Raw genomic sequence first — 17,199 nt, forward strand, 5'->3', positions numbered from 1 at the left:
TGGCTATTCCATCTCAATCCAAATGTAAATTGCTACCTTTATGACTCTCAGTCAGGAGAGTTGATCATTCTCCACTATCCAGCACTTAATTAGTTGGTATTAAGCCCTTGCGAACAATGCAAAATTGTGATCACCTAAAACTTTGTGCCTTGATCAAAATGTCCAGCTTAACATTTGGCATGTTCTGTTATAAAGGGGAATTAATATCTTGCAGAAAATGTCCGTTCCTCTGCAAATCAGATCCATTTGGAAGATAAAATGCACACACTTCTAAAAGATCTGCCATAGCAGGGAACACCTGTGAAGGAACTAGAGGAAGCGTCATAGAAAAGCCCTACAATGGCTTTTTTTAAACCAGAGGTTTTGTTGGAAGCTCCCTTGACTTGCATCATTTTTTAGTTTAGTGTCTTCGTTACTATTTGTGAGTATTCCAGCTCCATTAGTATTTAATTATCTTTAATGTAATTGTCAAGTCTGATAATAAATTATGTGTTACTATTTATTATGATAACCCATGTATTCTAGTGTGATTTGGTTAGCATGATATTGATACGTACAATGATCTTTTACAGGGTATGCATTGGCCTCCTCCAAGGGACTATGGATCCTTTCCCTCTAGAGGTGTCTGCAGGGGCAACAGTATCTTCTTGTGGCACCTAATACTAGTCTCCCATCAAGGTTTACAGATATATGGCTTCCTTTCACCTAATTCAAATACTCTTTAGCTATATGGTTATGGAACTAAGAATATTTGTGTGCTCTGTTGTCATGGAAATTGGAATCCTACTCCGTCACCCCAGGGTAACAGCCATGGTGTAACTGGTGGCCCATTACAATTAAGTTCCCCCATTGTATACTATGTGAAAAACATTAATTATACTCTATGCTAAAAAAGTGTGATTCAGTTCTCAACGGGGAGCATTATTACCCATACAGTGTTTGGCAGCTATAGTATTGCTACATTGGCTTTGTTTTTGTAATGTATTTTATACCTTTTCCTGCTAAATTTGAGAGCTGAAATTTGCTTTTCTTGAAGTGTACAAGTGAAAGGATTCTGCAATTATTTTTAATAAAATAAGATCTTTACCTTCATAACAACTTCTTTCAGGTGGAAAGATCCCAGAGCACTTTGCAAGTATACCTACATACATGCAGCACCACTGTAAACAGAAGAGGGAACTAAATGATGACAGAACTATATTGGATTGTCCAGGTGACAAAAGTGCCATTGTCTGTGACATGATCCAAAAAAGGACATGGAAAAAAAATGTAGAATCCGTCATTAGAGAAGACATATGCCTGGACTGGAAATTCATGGGTTTGGAGATTTTAAGGCTAAAAGGGACCATTCTGATCAACTTGCATAGCACAGACCAGGTAATTTCACCAGTGATTCCAGCATCTAGCCCAGGGAAGATCCCAAGGAAAATTCTAATGCATTCAGCAATTTTCTAGCAAAGATTGGAAAACTGGGGTGCAGGCCAGAGTCTTAAAATTTGCTCTGAGACGTACAGATGGAAAAAACAGGTCAGGGAAACCAAAAAAAAAAAAAAACTAGAAACAAAAATAACCTAGAAAAAATTGCTTGTCTTCCTGAGTAGAAACTCCTGGAGACATCTTTTAAACCCTTTGGCAGTTCTTTGTCAGTTTCAGAGCCTCTGCTGGTTTCTTCTGTTACCAATTTCCAGTAGTGGGCCACTAGCCCCAAGAGCCAGTCAACAAAAGACCCATTGTTCAACTTCAAATGCCAGTTGGCCAACTGCTGCCAGCTGGAATTTCCAGTAGGACAACTTTTAGCCAAAGGTTAATAACCAGAACCAATTAGAGACCTCAGATAAAGTCTTTGTATACTTCCAAGCCTTACAGCTGCTTGTTGATGAAGAATTGTACAAAGCAACACAGTGTCTCATTCATATGGCTATGCAGGACTGGGGAATATAAGTTATACCTACAACCATGTATTTCATCATCTGCCTCTAGAATTATAGGAGCACTTGTGGCACCTAGAGACTAACAAATTTATTTGAGCATAAGCTTTCGTGGGCTACATCCCACTTCTTCGGTGCCACAAGTACTCCTGTTCTTTTTGCGGATACAGACTAACACGGCTGCTACTCTGAAATCTACAATTATAAGCACCGGAACGTGGATAGGTCTGCTGTCTGTTCTGGATTTGAATATAATTCTGACAGGTACCAGACGGTAAGGGCAAATAAGTAATACAGCTGGTAACATCAGGATTGTCAGGAGGGAAAGAATTATTTGCAGTTTTCCTGTTCCTGGTAACAGAACACTGAATTCCACATAAAATAACATTTCATTCAAACAGGCAGATGCTAGCTAAATAGAATGTGCAATAGGATCCCCGGGGATGGACCGATGTATGCAAGAAACTAACAGCCATGCATTTCTCAAGAGGTCTAAATTAAACCAAAGTGGAACAGGAAAAAAATAAAAAACCAAAAAACTCCTAACCTCCGCAAGCGTGTGGGGCTGGAGGACTCTTAATTTTGGGAAACTGAAAAGGCGACTACCAAATTCTACCCTGAACGATTCCCTGAGCAGCCCACTGCACTGTATGGGTGCCAAGGAAGAGCTCCTCAGAACAGAAAATAGCTGGATGTTTAAAAAACCAAAGGCCCGATCCTGCATCAGGATCTGAAAGCACAGAAACCTGCCTGTGGGTGGAGTCCCATTGAAGGGTCCATCCCCATGGGTCCATTTGTAGGGCTGGAGCCTAGCTGGATACGGTTAAAACACTGGGTGCCACATCCCTTCACCTATCCCTCTGGTCTGGCAGCTGTCTGCCTAGTCCCCTGCCCACTCAACCTCCAACAGACGCTGCGTGAGCAGACTCCTGTGCCCACTCGGAGCCCCAGTGAAGACATAAGGCCCCTGCCCATGTCAGGCACTCACAGGATTGAGATCGTAGCTCTCTGGTTCAGGACCAGCCGCTAAAGCAGCAGCTCACTTGTGGGTGCTTTCTACTTATTTTCAGCAGCCGTACCACTCCCGAGCAAACAATTCATTTGGTAAATCCTGCCCGTGGAGGCTTCTCCTGGCTAATGTGAAGATGACATTTTAATTAAATGGTTTTGTATTAATTGGCCATTCCTCAGTCCAGGCTTTCCACAAAGTAGAATCGAAGCACAGTTCTGATGCGTCAGCACAGTCAGCACTGCCAGCTCATTTTTACTCATTATCTAAAAATGTCTATGGCACTCTGTCACAGGGCACTTAACAATAATTATTTAATCTCATGAATAATCAAACTACAAACCTCAGCAACCAGAAGGCCACTGTTGCACACAGCGTACACGCACACACAGGTATATTGAATAAGAATTCCCTTTGCTATCTGTGGGAGTAACCAAAGTTCCAGCAGGGTTTGTTTTAACATTGTGGATTACTAAAAGGAGAAAATTTAGAAATCCGGCCAAAATATCAAGAGTAGAGCTTTAACTAACCCGTAGTTGATATATGAAAGGCCTCCACAAGCGTCATTAAAGTCTAACATTGTTCCTTTAGGAAAAAAACAAAAAGAGAAAATCATGATGCCATTTCAGCCATGTAAATAGTGCAACATTAATGGAAGTGACCAGACAGTGCTATTGCAGATGGTCTTGCTAGTTCTATCTGTCTGAATGAACAGGAATTAGATCTGAGAGAGGTGCTCATTGTCAGCAGTGATTGCTCTTCTTTCTTAGACGCTGGGCATATCACCAGAAACGACTGTTCTGCCTAAATGTCTAAAGAATTATTTCTTAGATGTAAAACTGTAGGCCACACGTTATATCCAGGAAAGTAACACCACAACGGAGAGAAAGGTTGGGGTATGTGGGGGTGAGGGGAGGGAGAAGGATCTGGATTTAACTGAGATGTGTAATTAATTTGCAAAATCATAAACAGACCAAATGTTCTAGACCTTTATGTCTTGATCCAGAGTCCCTATTCCCTGGTAGGCAGGAAGAGAGGCAGAGAGTTGAGGCCTTTTTTGTTTTCTGGTTTTTTGCTTGAGGCAAAATTCCTTGTTCCAAATCTAAGTCAGCCGTATTGCAGCATCGGGGAATATTGATTCCATGAAGCAACACCACATTTTTCAAATCAATCTTTAATGCAACTGGTGCCCTTGCTCCAGAAGAGTCCGTCTCCCACAGAGCTGGCTGCAGGCAGCACATCATGATCAGTATGTTCAGGTCCCAGCCCTCCCCCAGCCCAGGGCACAGGGGAAGGCCAGAGTGACAGATTGTTGTTGTTCTTAAGGCTAGAGCTCCATCATGTCAGCTCCTCTGAGGTCTGAGATGGGCACAAAACACCTGCACCCAGAAAGTGAAGATAAGCAGCAGCAGATGTGGCCCCTCAGGCACAAAATACCACTCATGACGCACTCCGCAGGGGATGCCATTGTAGCCAGAGCAAATTGGATCAGGAGGCAGGTCTTCCTCGTCATGGTCTATCACCGACCACGCAGTTCTGCCTCCACGTGTCAGAGAGGGGGAAGGACTGAACAGAAAGTAAGGAAAGAAGAGGGGGCAGGATGCTATGGCCACTGGCAGTTAGAGAAACTCTGATGCTGGTGGCAGCCAGGTCCCCACACTGGAGACGAAGAAAAAAATTGCAGATGATACAAAATTACTTAAAATAGTCAAGTCCCAAGCTGACTGCGAAGAGTTACAAAGGGATCTCACAAAACTGGGTGACTGGGCAACAAAATGGCAGATGACTTTCAATGCTGATAAATGCAAAGTAATGCTCATTAGAAAACATAATCCCAACTACAGATACAGAATGATGGGGTTAAAATTAGCGGTTACCACTCAAGAGAGATCTTGGAGTCATCGTAGATACTTCTCTGAAAACATCCACTCAGTGTGCAGTGGCAATGGCAAAAGCTAGCGGAACGCGAGGAACCATTAGAAAGGGGATAGACAATAAGACAGAAAATATCAAAATGCCACTATATAAATTTACTGTGTGCAGTTCTGGACACACCATTTCAAAAAAGATATATTGGAATTGGAAAAAGTGCGGAGAAAGGCAACGAAAATGATTAGGGGTATGGAACAGCTTCCATAAAAGGGGACATTAAAAAGACGAACTGTTCTGCTAAAAAAAATGAACAAAGAGAGATATGATAGAGGTCTATAAAATCATGACTGGTGTGGAGAAAAAATGAATAAGGAACTGTTATTTACCCCCTTCATATAACACAAGAACCTGAGGTCACTCAATAAAATTACTAGGCAGCAGGTTTAAAAATAAACAAGAAAGTACTTATTCACACAATGCACAGTCCACCTGTGGAACTCATTGACAGGGGATGTTGTGAAAGCCAAAACTATAACTTGATTCAAACAAGAACTAGATAAGTTCATGGAGGACAGGTCCGTCAATGGCTGTTCACTAAGATGGTCAGGACATAAGCTCATGCTTAGGGTGTCCACAAACCTCTGACTGCCAGAAGCTGGGAGTGGAGGACAGGGGATGGATCACTCGCTAATAGCACTGTTGTGTTCATTCTCTGTTAAGCATCTGGCACTGGTCACTGTCAGAAGACAGGACGGGGGCTAGATGGACCGCTGGTCTGAGTCAGTCTGGCTGTTCTTATGTATAAGATACTTCTGCTACCCAGGAGTGCAAAGCCACAAGGCGATATACATCATGGCAGACCAAGGAGGAGGGATAATAACGCAAGTTACTGTTATGGGACAGGTTTCAGAGGAGCAGCCATGTTAGTCTGTATCAGCAAAAAGAACGAGGAGTCCTTGTGGCACCTTAGAGACTAACATTTATTTGGGCATAAGCTTTCGTGGGCTAAAACCCATAAAACTGATACAGACTAACATGGCTTATGCCCAAATAAATTTGTTAGTCTCTAAGGTGCCACAAAGACACCTCGTTCTTCTTGTTATGGGACAGTCGCTTCTCAGCCCCAACAGGTGCCCGGTGGGAAGGAGCTGCAGAGGAGCACCCCTCTGCCCAACTGGATCTCCATGGATGGTGCGGGAATGGAGGCAGAGCAGCTCCAAGGACAGCAGAACAGACCAGGTAAGGGGATGGCCAGCCATCTTGCAGGATATTGGGAGTCTGGGAGGCTTTGCTAACCACAGTCCCTGCCACCTCACAGACTAGAAGAAAAGCTGAGCTGGGTCCTGGGACCTCTAGAGACACGGACATTTTTAGTAAATATATCTAGAAAAAAAAAACTTGTGCTCATTGTTTTTGGCTCAAAAACATGTGAAATGGAAATATGGTGACACTCAGCTGCTTTGATTTAAAGCTGGCGGGGGGGGGGGGAAATGAACCAGAAACTCAAAGTGAAACTCAGTGGGTGAGAATCCATGATCCCAAGCTCATGAAAAATACACCATCCCGGTGGTCTGGGCGAGAAGTGCTGGGCATGACACAGCTCGGCTCTGGTGACAAAGCAGTCTGTCTTCGATTCTGGGCCTCAGAACTCCTTGACTGAAATACAGGCATGAATTTCAGGAGGGACTATCTAACGGCTGTATTTGTTAAGTTCCCGCTGTGATGAATACACAGTGGAAAACAGAACTTTATGAGACCCGTGGAATAGGCATCAATTGTCTAGACTGCAGCAATACAAGCCTGTTCTCTCACAGCATGCGTGTCAATATACCTCCCAGTGCATATACCAGTGTGACATTTCAACTGTCTAACTGCTGAAACTGTCAGGTTTGGAGAGCTACGATTGTCAGATCCGTTCTTATTGAGGGTGGCTTTGTGACAGGCTTTCAGAAACTACGGATTAGCACAAAGCAAACCTTTCCCTTAGTCCTCTAAAGGGCTTTAACTTGGAACCATTATTAGTTTATTCAGAAATCACTGCATCAGGACCATTCTTAAAATCTGACATGGAACCAAATCTTGTCTCTGTGCAGAAAAATCATCAATCATTTCCTTCCCCTTCCAGCGCTAATGGCTGAGAGTTTGCATCCGTCCTGCCTGTCCCTATCAGGGCTGGGTCGTGGGCAGCCAATGACTCAGTTACCAAGCTGGAGTCTGGATACCAGGGAGTCAGGGTCAGGCACCAAGCTGCAGACACAGGCAAACAGAAGAGTTGGGTTCAAACCAGGTCAGAAGCCGGCGTCTAGGCTCCGCGGCGAGGTCGGGAGCAGAAGCAAGCCTGCGGTCTGCATTGCTGCTCAGCAGCTAACGAATTCATCCTCCCAGCACCAATGTAGGTCTCACCGTGTTTGTCTTTACTGGGGGGTGGGGGGGAGTACATGCGGTGTTCTCACGTCTGTGGTTTCAGCACAGAGGTCGTCTGCACTCCCATAGGCAGGTTCCGTTTTGTCACACAATGGGCTGGATCCTGCAGTCTTTGCGCAGGCAGAGCTCTGACTTAAAAGACTACATTGTTTTGAAACAAAGTCAGAAGCATTAATGGCTTACAACGGCTAGTCACAAAATAGGCCAGTGTTCTCAGGTCAGTTGATATGATGAGAAACTACCTCGTTTAAATCTGTGCAGAAAACACATAAGGAACTAACTAATTTCTCCTCACCATCACTTCTCCACAGACGGTTCAAAGTGACGTCCATATGTCTGAACCTGCGGCAGTATCTGCGAAACCTCAGGGAGGCTGCTCACTTTTCAGCCAGCCTCTGGTCCTGGGCCCATAAACCCACTGACAGGAAGGGGAGCTGCACACCCACTAGCGGGAGACTCGTTTGGTTCCTCAGGGCAGAGGAGTACCCCCTCTGTCACACCTTGATGTCTAAGCTAACCATGTCGATGAAATGCTCTGAACTGCCCACCAGGCTGTGAGACAACCTTCCCTGGGAGATGGCAGAGGGGAAGTATGTGCCGCAGAAGCTAAGCCATCTGTCGCCGAGCCCCGTGCATCCCAGAGCAGAGACTCTTCCCGGGAGCACAGAGGGGTTTGGTGGAGGACCCAGAGGCTCTGTGACATACACAGGCTCAGAGCAGAGAGGTGGGAGGCAGCTGGCAACAAGTGCTGCTGCACTACTCTGGCTGTAGCAGGGACAAAAGCCTGGCTGTGCAGCTGCCTTGTACCCTGCCCGAAGGCTGACAGGGAGCTTTTCATCCCCAGGACTGGTCCCTGTCACGGAGTCCCCGGGCGCTGCTCTGGAACTGCTCCCCACCAAGCCAGGCAGGACTCTGGGGAGCCTCCTCTCCCTTGGAGCAGCCTGTCTGCAGGGCAAGAAGCTCACAAGGCTTCACCTCCTGGGTCTCTCCTTGGCGCATTCAGCATCCTCTGCCCCTCCGTGTGCTTCCCACAGGGAGTCCGCCCAGGCAGGGTCCTGGGGAAGCCAGAGGGTCCTGCATCCCCACTTCGCAGTCAGACGTGACTCTCAGCCAGCCAGAAAAACAGAGCTTTATTAGATGATAGGAACAGGGTCTAAACCAGAGCTTGTAGGTACAGAGAACAGGACCCCTCAGCCAGGTCCATTCTGGGACCCAGTGAGGCAGACCCCCACGTCTGCCCTCACTTCCTGTCCCCAGCCAGCTCCAAACTGAACCCCCTTCCAGCCCCTCCTTTCTGGCCTTTGTCTCTTTCCCGGGCCAGGAGGTCACCTGATCTCTTTGTTCACCTTTAGCCATCCCCTTGCAGGGGGGAAAGGGCCCCAGCCATTTGTTGCCAGGAGACAGTGTGTTGGCCATTTATGCATGCTGGAGACTTAAGAAATACACAGGGGAAACTGAGGCACCCACACAGTATTTAGAGGAAACATTAAGAACAGTCCCACTTCATCACAGTCCCCTCATGCAGACCCTTTTTACTCTGGATTTGCACAAGGAACCAAAATTCCCCCCTTCCTTAGGCCCTCTCAGGGAGGGGCAGTTAGGAATGTGCTTCTGTGCCCCAGAAGTCAGTGGGACAGAGAGAAGGGCTCTCCTGAATCAGGGCTTATGGGAAGAAGCTGTGAACTTGCATTGGGCTGCTGTACTTCTACCGACGCTTTAATAAAAGTGGTTCTTATCAAAACTCTGATGTGCTTTAACACGCCAATCCCAGTCAGCAATCCGGGAGAGCTGTATCTGAGCTCTCCAGACAGATTTTGCTCACTCATTTTTATCTAAAAAGGAGAAAGCAAATTAATCTAAAACTCCCTCTGGATTTTCCAAGGGAATATTCTTATATTTCAGTGGATGCTTCTTTATTGCAGACATTCAGGAAGTCTGTATGGTCCACAGAACAGAAACATCCAAGAGAGCCACTGCTTTACTAATGCCACGTACAATCTATATTAGGCCAACTTTCCGCCACAGCAGTAATCACTGCAGTGTGCATGTCCACACTGCCGTCCTGGGGTCGGTGCTGCGCATCCTCACCAGGAACACTTCCACGGACCTAAGAAAGGCAGCGTGGGGTGTTGAGAGCCTGGGGTCTCAGCTCTGCTGGCAGCTCCCTGTCAGGACCCCCACTACCACACAGGCTCCTGCCCCGCAGAAGCTTCTTGCCCCAGCTCCCAGTTGGGAGTGGGGTCCATTCTCCCCCAGCTATTGGGGTGGCTTCTGAGACCTTATCCAATCAGTGTCCTCTGGGACCTTAGCCACTCGGTTCCCAAGAACTCAGCTCTGAACTTGTCACGGAGGGTTTTTTACTGGCATCCAATCAAGTTGATCAGGCTCAAGCACAGGGGCTGGATACGGAGCATACTACACATCCACAGTACATAGCCATGAATCAGCTTAGCAGCACATTCGACGTAACACTATTGGTTAATACGTTGGGTCACACACTTTATGATTGGGCTACTAATTTTGGTAGTCAATCCCACCTAGGTCATGAGCTGTTCACACGCTGTAGTACCTGCTAGGCCATGGGTGCAAGCTGTGGCACATTGCTTACTACCCGGCTATCTCTTTTCTACTAGCTACAGCTTTTATGTATTGTGGCAGAGCTCTGACCTTGCTCCTGTGGGTCCTGCGCTTCTAGGTGGTTTATGCTAGCCTCAGTGGCTCACTGTGACCCTCCCCGTAGCCCTTCTCTCTCTAGGGCCAGGGTTACAGTCTACTGAGCCCTTTTCATCATAGGCTGCAAGGAGGTTGGTGAGAGAACTCCCACGGTCTCTGTTCAGCCTCCTGTCCTGACAGGGGCCTGACTTCCCCTTCCAGGAGATGTTCCTGTAGTGGTGGGTTGGGGGGAACCCGGGCCCACCCTCTACTCCGGGTTCCAGCCCAGGGACCCTAATGGTAGCAGTTGTTGGCAGCCGACCTTTCACTGCCAGAGTTGCTACATTTCCCTGGGCCACTTCCCCACAGCTCTCCTGCTTCTCCCCTCTTCACCCTTACCTTAGGGCTCCCTTAACGATGGTTTGAGGGTGTCTTCAGTAACCAGCCCTTCAGCCGCACTTCCTCTCCTCTGGCTCCCTGGCTCCCCTGCCTGACTGGAGTGAGCCCTTTTTATAGTATCAGCAGGGCCTTAATTAGAGTCAGGTGGTCACATTAACTGAATAGCCTCACCTGACTCTTTACAAGTTAATTAGAGTCAGGTGTTTCTCATTAGCCTGGAGCAGCCCCTGCTCTGGTCAGTCAGGGAACAGAAAACTGTTAATCCAGTGGCCAGTATATCTGCCTTCTGCTATTCTGCTGTACCCAACTGGCCTGGGTCTATCACCGTATTTACAAGGTTACTGTAAATTCACACTTTGTTCACTGCATCGTGGCCTTTCTCAGACTAGACCTACGCCCCAGCCCCAAAGTCCTTTCACTCGAAGATTTCATGCCTGACTACTGCCTGTATCCTTCTCCCTCTCGCTCATATCCACGCTGCCCCTCTGTTTGCTGGAGTGGCTGGACACTGCTACCCATCTGCCAGGTCCCTCCTCAGGACACAGTCCTTCCATGCAGCCTGCTAGTCTTCATCCCACCACCCTGAACAGTGCTGCTGTTTCTTAATCGGAGCCAAAGACACTAGGGGCACCATGTGTGCTGAACCCAGTGCATTGTGTCTCCGGTTGTTCCATGCGTTTGTCTCCTCTGGGCAGGGACATTACCTATACCCTAGGTGCCGGCAGCGCTGGGTATGTTCTCAGTGCACCACAAACAATAGCTAAAGTAGACACTGCTGGATTCTGCTTTCAGTTTTGGTTAAACGGCCTTTTATCAGGACTGGTTTCTCCTTTCTGAACAGAGGTAGGAACGCTGCTTCTTCCCTCACCTGCCTCGTTATCTGTTTGTCTAGGATAACAGGGCAGCATCTTTTGCCAGAAGCATCCGAGGGATCGGTCTGTAGCTGACTTACACCCTTTGCTATATTTTACCACTGTGAGATCATCTTACCAGTTTCCTTCTTCAATGCCATGTCAGGGAGCAGATACACATCTGGCTCCCCTCTCCACCTCAAGGCTCATCTACAGCGGGCTGAAGTGACTGCACTGTGTGTCACACTCATTAAAAGCTGATCCGTCAGCCCTTTCAGGCTGTAGTGAGAAACTTTCCCCCCTTCTGCCCCGAGAAGTGTGTGGAAAGACTGCAGAATGACTTCTCATCCTTTGCTAGAAACTCTGACTTCTGGTTTTACATCCCCAGAACTCCCGTACACAGGAGAGGATAACTCACGATACAGGCCCTCTAGCCCCAGGGTATCTGGGTGACTCCACTGGCTGAACTGCCAGACAGCTTAGTGACTTGTGCAGACCATCTCTTCCCAGTGTGTCTCCCTGTAAATTGCTCTGCTGTTCTCCCCTGTCCAGCTGGCACTGCATTATTCTCCCAGGAATTCTCACACCCTGCTCAGTAATACGAAATATCACCAACGTTCCCTCTCCCTACACAACAGTCTTCACTTATTCTCCCACCTCAGACTCCCAGCCTTTAGCTACGGACTCCCAGCCTCAGCCCTCTCCGCCCATGAGAAGTGGGACAACGCCACAAGAGGAATTCACCCAAAGGCTTCCCAAATAATTCCAGGGTAGGACTGCAGTTTGCCTCTGCCCAGGGAGATGCAGATTCTGGGAGATTCACAGAAGGCCTGAGTCATCTGCACACACTTCGGGGTGCTCTGATTCCCAGGCACCACAGCATCTATGGAGCCGCGCTGCCAGGGCTTCTCCTGATGGCATTAGCCCCTTTGTGCGAGGGGGGCCGTGGAAAAGCTAATGCAAGCTCAGCCTGGCATCCACTTAATACATTGATGCCGGCTCATAACTATGGAGAACTTCTGTTCATATCCTCAGCTTTACACAGATCACAAGCCTGAGCTGTGAACCCAAATCACTACAGAGAGATTGGCATTTAACCAGCTGCCTTTTACAGCAGGGCTTTTCGGTTTTCTTCATTTATGTCAGCTCAGATTTCTAATTAAATATTTAATCGGAGATTTTTCTAAATTTGCCTCTTTTTAATTGAATGTTTGGATTAATTGTCTCAGAGATATTTGATGCTTCCTGACGATAAATTAACAAGGAAGTTCAAAGGGAAGATCTGACAGCAATAATTATCAAATTAATCAGTGAAGCCAGTTCCATATTTGGGGAAAAACTTCTGTTTTGATAGACATGAGAGTGGGAAGCAAAACTTAGGAGACAGAGAAACCAAAGAAAGACAAAATGACTTTCTACAGGTGGCAATGCCCTAGATACTGGACTATAAGATGCTCTTGCATCATGAGGGAGAAAGGGAAACATTTCATTTCGCTCTGGAGAGTCTCTATAGCATTTACCACCATACACAATACACTGCCTCCCAGCCCTAATGGAAAGGACCAGTGTTCTAATCTGAAAAGCTAAACTGTAGCAAGCAGCATTGTGGGGTTCCCTGGTCACTGACTACCAATGATTTTCCGATCAAATGTGCTCCGCTGAGAAGTAGAAAGATGTTTCCCCTAACCTGCCAGCCCTGCCACATTAAACTGGCACTTGAGAAGCAATCTGGGTTCTTTTCTTTTCCAATGTCAGCAGCACATAAATGTTGTGCAAACTCAGTCAGACCATCAGTGACAGCTGTGTAACCCCACGGCCTTCCCTGAGCCCTAACAGAGATAACTGACCGGAAGGCAATACATCTTCCTACTGGGTGAAGAACACGAAGGAGCACCAGCCAACACAGGACCTTCAGTGCTAAAAACGTGCACTATAAGGTATAACTCTATCATCCAGCAGCATTAGTAGGCTCTTAACCTCTTGTGTGGACCAACCACCAGATGAGGATACCAGCCTGGGTGTACTACCTTATTTTAGCCACGGAAGCCGCTAGAACTGACTAGTAATACACACAGGTAGCAGAAAATGCCATTTTCACTGCAGAAGCACATTATTACAGTTGTAGAAGTCACATTTTTTTTAAAAAAAGCAGAGCTGAAATTAAGTAAGCCCCTGAGAGGAAGGCGGACTGATCAGCAAGCAGCAAGGCAAGGTAAAGAGTATATTTTGTACAATAAATCCAGGGACAAAAAGTCAGGTCATTCATTTTGTCAGCACAACCGGGATTGTTAGCAACAGCATGTTGTTTTGCTTCTGAAGGGTGATGTTTTCACCAGACAATTGGACAATTCTTTAGTTTTGCTTCAGTTTTTCCTCTGACAAATGTTACCTTAAAATTGCCACTCTCATCATTCCACTCTCCATGCCCCCCAGTGACTACAGCGAACCGGCAATGGAGACTAGCTAGGCTGGCAGCCAGCAGGGACGTTGGATATTTAGCTTATGTTTTACAGTTTTGTTGAACTCCTACGTAATCAGTATGAAGGCATCTGGCTACGCACCACTGGCCCATGTAGAGATGTTTCTGGACTATGCACGATTTTATTAGCTTTCCCCGTCCCCCCTGCCCCTTCACATTGTTTTACACAAACTTCGCAGCTTGTAATATCTCCAGCTCTGTGCTCTTTGTACAGCACCTAGCGCCATAAATCCCCTCTCCTGATTTGGGCCTGTGAGTGTTACAGCAATGATAATACTAACTCTAGCCACTGACGGCCTCCACCATCACTGATTCATAAACAAGCTAAAGGCGAATTTGCGTTTCAGCATGTACTTACATTCCAAAGAGGAGCGTGTTGGGGTGACAGCATGATTTGTTTGCTGAAAGCCTTAGTCTGGATCCCTCCGTTCCCTAGAAAAGCAGAGATGTTCACTGTTAGACACTGCCTTGCCACAAATCCTTTAGCTAGTCACGTTTGAAACAGCACATTACGGTAGCCCTAAAATTCTTTGACATCACTGTAGGGAAGCTATAGCCACAGACTTTCCAGCCCTATAGTAATGAATTAGAGCAGAAATTAAATGGCAAAGCACCAGGGTTAAAATGAACACATGCCTGCTGGCTGATTCCAGCATAACTAGAGCTTTTGACACAATTTAACATAATTTTGGGGGGTGCGGGAGGGGGAGGGGGTTAGGTCCCAATCCTGAAGCCCTTATTCATGTGATTTTGTTGATTTCAACGGGACTATTCAAATAAGACCTAAAAGTTTTAATTTCAAAGGGATCCAAGAGGACATATAGCTGAGCGGGCCCTTCATAAAACCACAAGGATACACTTTCTAGCTATGCATTAGTGGCATTTAAATGAAGCGGCACATTTACTCACTAGACCAACGCATCAGAAGTTATTATTTGTGTTGCAATAATCCTACAGGTACCAGGCAGGTCCCAGCACTCCAGTGGCACAGCACTATGCAGAAACACAGTGAAAAGCCAGGCCTGGCCTCAGCTGCTCACGGTTTAGATTATAATGAGCATGCAACACTGTAAAACCTATAACACAGCAGAGCAGCTCGACACTTCTAAAGATACCCACATTGGACAGGAATTATTGATAGACCTCATTCTGGGTCGAGTGAAAAATCCTCCCAGAATATCCAAAGTATCTAAATTTAAAGTGTGCATTAAAATCTCAAAGGTGAGCATTCCCATACTGGTAAAATGGGCACAGAGTAGGTATGTGCAGTGGTAAAATACATCAACTCATCTAGATAACTGCCTAGTTTTACATAAAAAGCACTAGCAAAGTCACCACAAACTAAAATTTTATACAATGACTTTATACTGCTCTATATACTATGCACTGAAATGTAAGTACAATATTTATATTCCAATTGATTATTTTTTTAATTACATGGTAAAAATGGGAAAGTCAGCAATTGTTCAATACTAGCGTGCTGTGACACTTTTGTATTTTATGTGTGATTTTGTAAGCAAGCAGTTTTTAAGTGAGGTGAAACTCGGGGTACACAAGACAAATCAGACTCCTGAAAGGAGTACAGTGGTCTGGAAATGTTGAGAGCCCCTGTGTTTTTGAGCTAGTCCCAGCAAAACCTCTCAGATCACATGGCTTAACACTGCTCAGTCTTTGCTATGCAGTCCAGTACCTTGGGCAGTAGGGTCTATTGTATCCAGCTTTCACTCCATAAAGGGGTTTAATTGCTCCTCCTATTTAGCCTGAAAAAGGGGTTGTTAGCACACCCATCAGTTTTATCCAGGTCTGTGATTAATCTACAGATCAAAGACCTGCTTGAAGGGGACCATTAGCACATTTCAGCCTAACGATAGATTTGAAATTTAGGAATGTAAAATAAGCATTTTATCCACAATATGTTTAATTATTTTATCTTGATTTACTGGTCAGGGTATGGAAAGGAAAGCGGCGAAAGGCCAGAGTGAGTGTACGTTGTATAGAGACTCAGGGAGTAACGTTATACATGCAGAAGGAGATGGAGGGGAAAGGTTCTGTGCCGGCAGTCTTGCATTAGCAATGTTTTAGCAAGTGGAAAAGGTTGAAAGAAAGAGACACTCAAATTAATAACTATCTACAGAGGCATAAACTAGCTAGGGTAGCTGTCAGAGATGTGCCAGAACAAAGCAATCCTGCCCACTGGTAGCAGGAGAATGCAGTAAATAGAAACACTTCAGTGAACAGTGGCTGACCTTATATTGCCAGGAAGGCTCAGTACAAGAAAGCAAAATGGATCTCTTGCATCGAGGCAGAGGTGTTATTACTCTGCAATAGTTAAATAAAGGGAGACTAGAAAGTTCAATGAGGAATTATTTTTCTAAATTCTCACACAAAATGAAAAAACAGAGCATGGCAGAATTGGCAGCATCTCCAAGTGCCTTATATTGTCCCGCTTTAAGCTGCTGAGCCAAAGCCCATTAAAGCTAATGACCCCCTGTGCACTGATTTCAAATCCATCCCTATATGCTGAAGCAAGTTAAGCAGAATTTGAGCTTTTGGAAAGCAAGAAAGAGGGCACAATTTCTATTCTAGTCCATCCCCACAGTCTCTGAGCTCCGCGTGTGCCTCACTGGCATAGGCACATCCCCTGTTTGGAAACCCAAGTCAGCAGAGGAATGTTTGTGCCAGTTTAAACCTCAAAATGCAGGACATGGATACATGGGAAAGCTGGGTCCAGAGAGCGAACTGACAGCTGGCTAAAGGCATTTACAGCGAAGAATTTCTACCAATACCTTCGCACTCAGAAAAACTACCAAATATAGAAAATAGATGAAGGAAGCTAAGAAAATTATCCATGTAAGCAGGGAAGAGATGTATCAAAATGAGAGTGTCAGGAAATACTGGTCTTTACCCTAAAAGAATGTTAAAGGTCTGATCTACCAACCAACCATATCAAGGACTTGTTGAGTCAGTTTAAATCCTTGGTAAAGCGCCATTCACTTGAGGCTGCTTTCCTATCCCTAACTCATGCCACTGCACTGCAGAGGCCTGAGCAGAATGAGTGCTCCAGAAAACGATACAGATATTGTATGTGCTAAAATATTCAGGCACAAGATGTGGGGGGTTAATGGAATGACCCATTTAGGGCCCAATCCTGCAAGAGTTTGCATGATTAGACCTTTACACGGCACTTCCCTTGCTTCTTTGGATTATACCAGGAAAAGAGGGAGGAAAACTCCCTTATCAGATTGTCGCAACAATAAGGGTGGCGGGGGGGAGAACAGGAATGGAAGCTGTGAAGAGATAGTAAATGTGCTCATTTTGTTCTAGGCTCACAGTTTCTCGCCACTCGCCTCACTTTCAGATAAAACGGAATCTCTAAATATAAACAAATCCCCAAAGTAGTGGCAGCTTGTAAAATGCTAACTGCTGAGGGTTACTATGAAGTATTATTCCAGGCATGATTCTTTCATAAGCTAATGTACAAACTGCACATTGTTCTCGAGCTTTTCACTGCATGGAAAAGGGTATCTAATAGCTACAGGCTGCCTTAGATCAGTGGTTCTCAATTTTTTCATTTGTGGATCCTAA

At 45.8% G+C, this 17,199-nt stretch overlaps 1 protein-coding gene across 6 annotated transcripts in view; it reads right to left on the bottom strand.

Moving 5' to 3' along the window:
* Positions 1 to 17,199, bottom strand: part of HTR2C (5-hydroxytryptamine receptor 2C) — a 653,091-nt gene that overhangs the window by 288,444 nt on the left and 347,448 nt on the right. For all 6 annotated transcript variants that reach the window (XM_039488617.1, XM_039488616.1, XM_039488612.1 and 3 more), the window contains one exon: positions 13,973 to 14,046. In XM_039488617.1, the coding sequence (XP_039344551.1) occupies positions 13,973 to 14,046 (74 nt within the window). The remainder of the gene's footprint in view (positions 1 to 13,972; positions 14,047 to 17,199) is intronic.

This window comes from Mauremys reevesii, linkage group 9 (genome assembly GCF_016161935.1).
Source record: "Mauremys reevesii isolate NIE-2019 linkage group 9, ASM1616193v1, whole genome shotgun sequence".
Lineage (NCBI taxonomy): Eukaryota > Metazoa > Chordata > Testudines > Geoemydidae > Mauremys > Mauremys reevesii.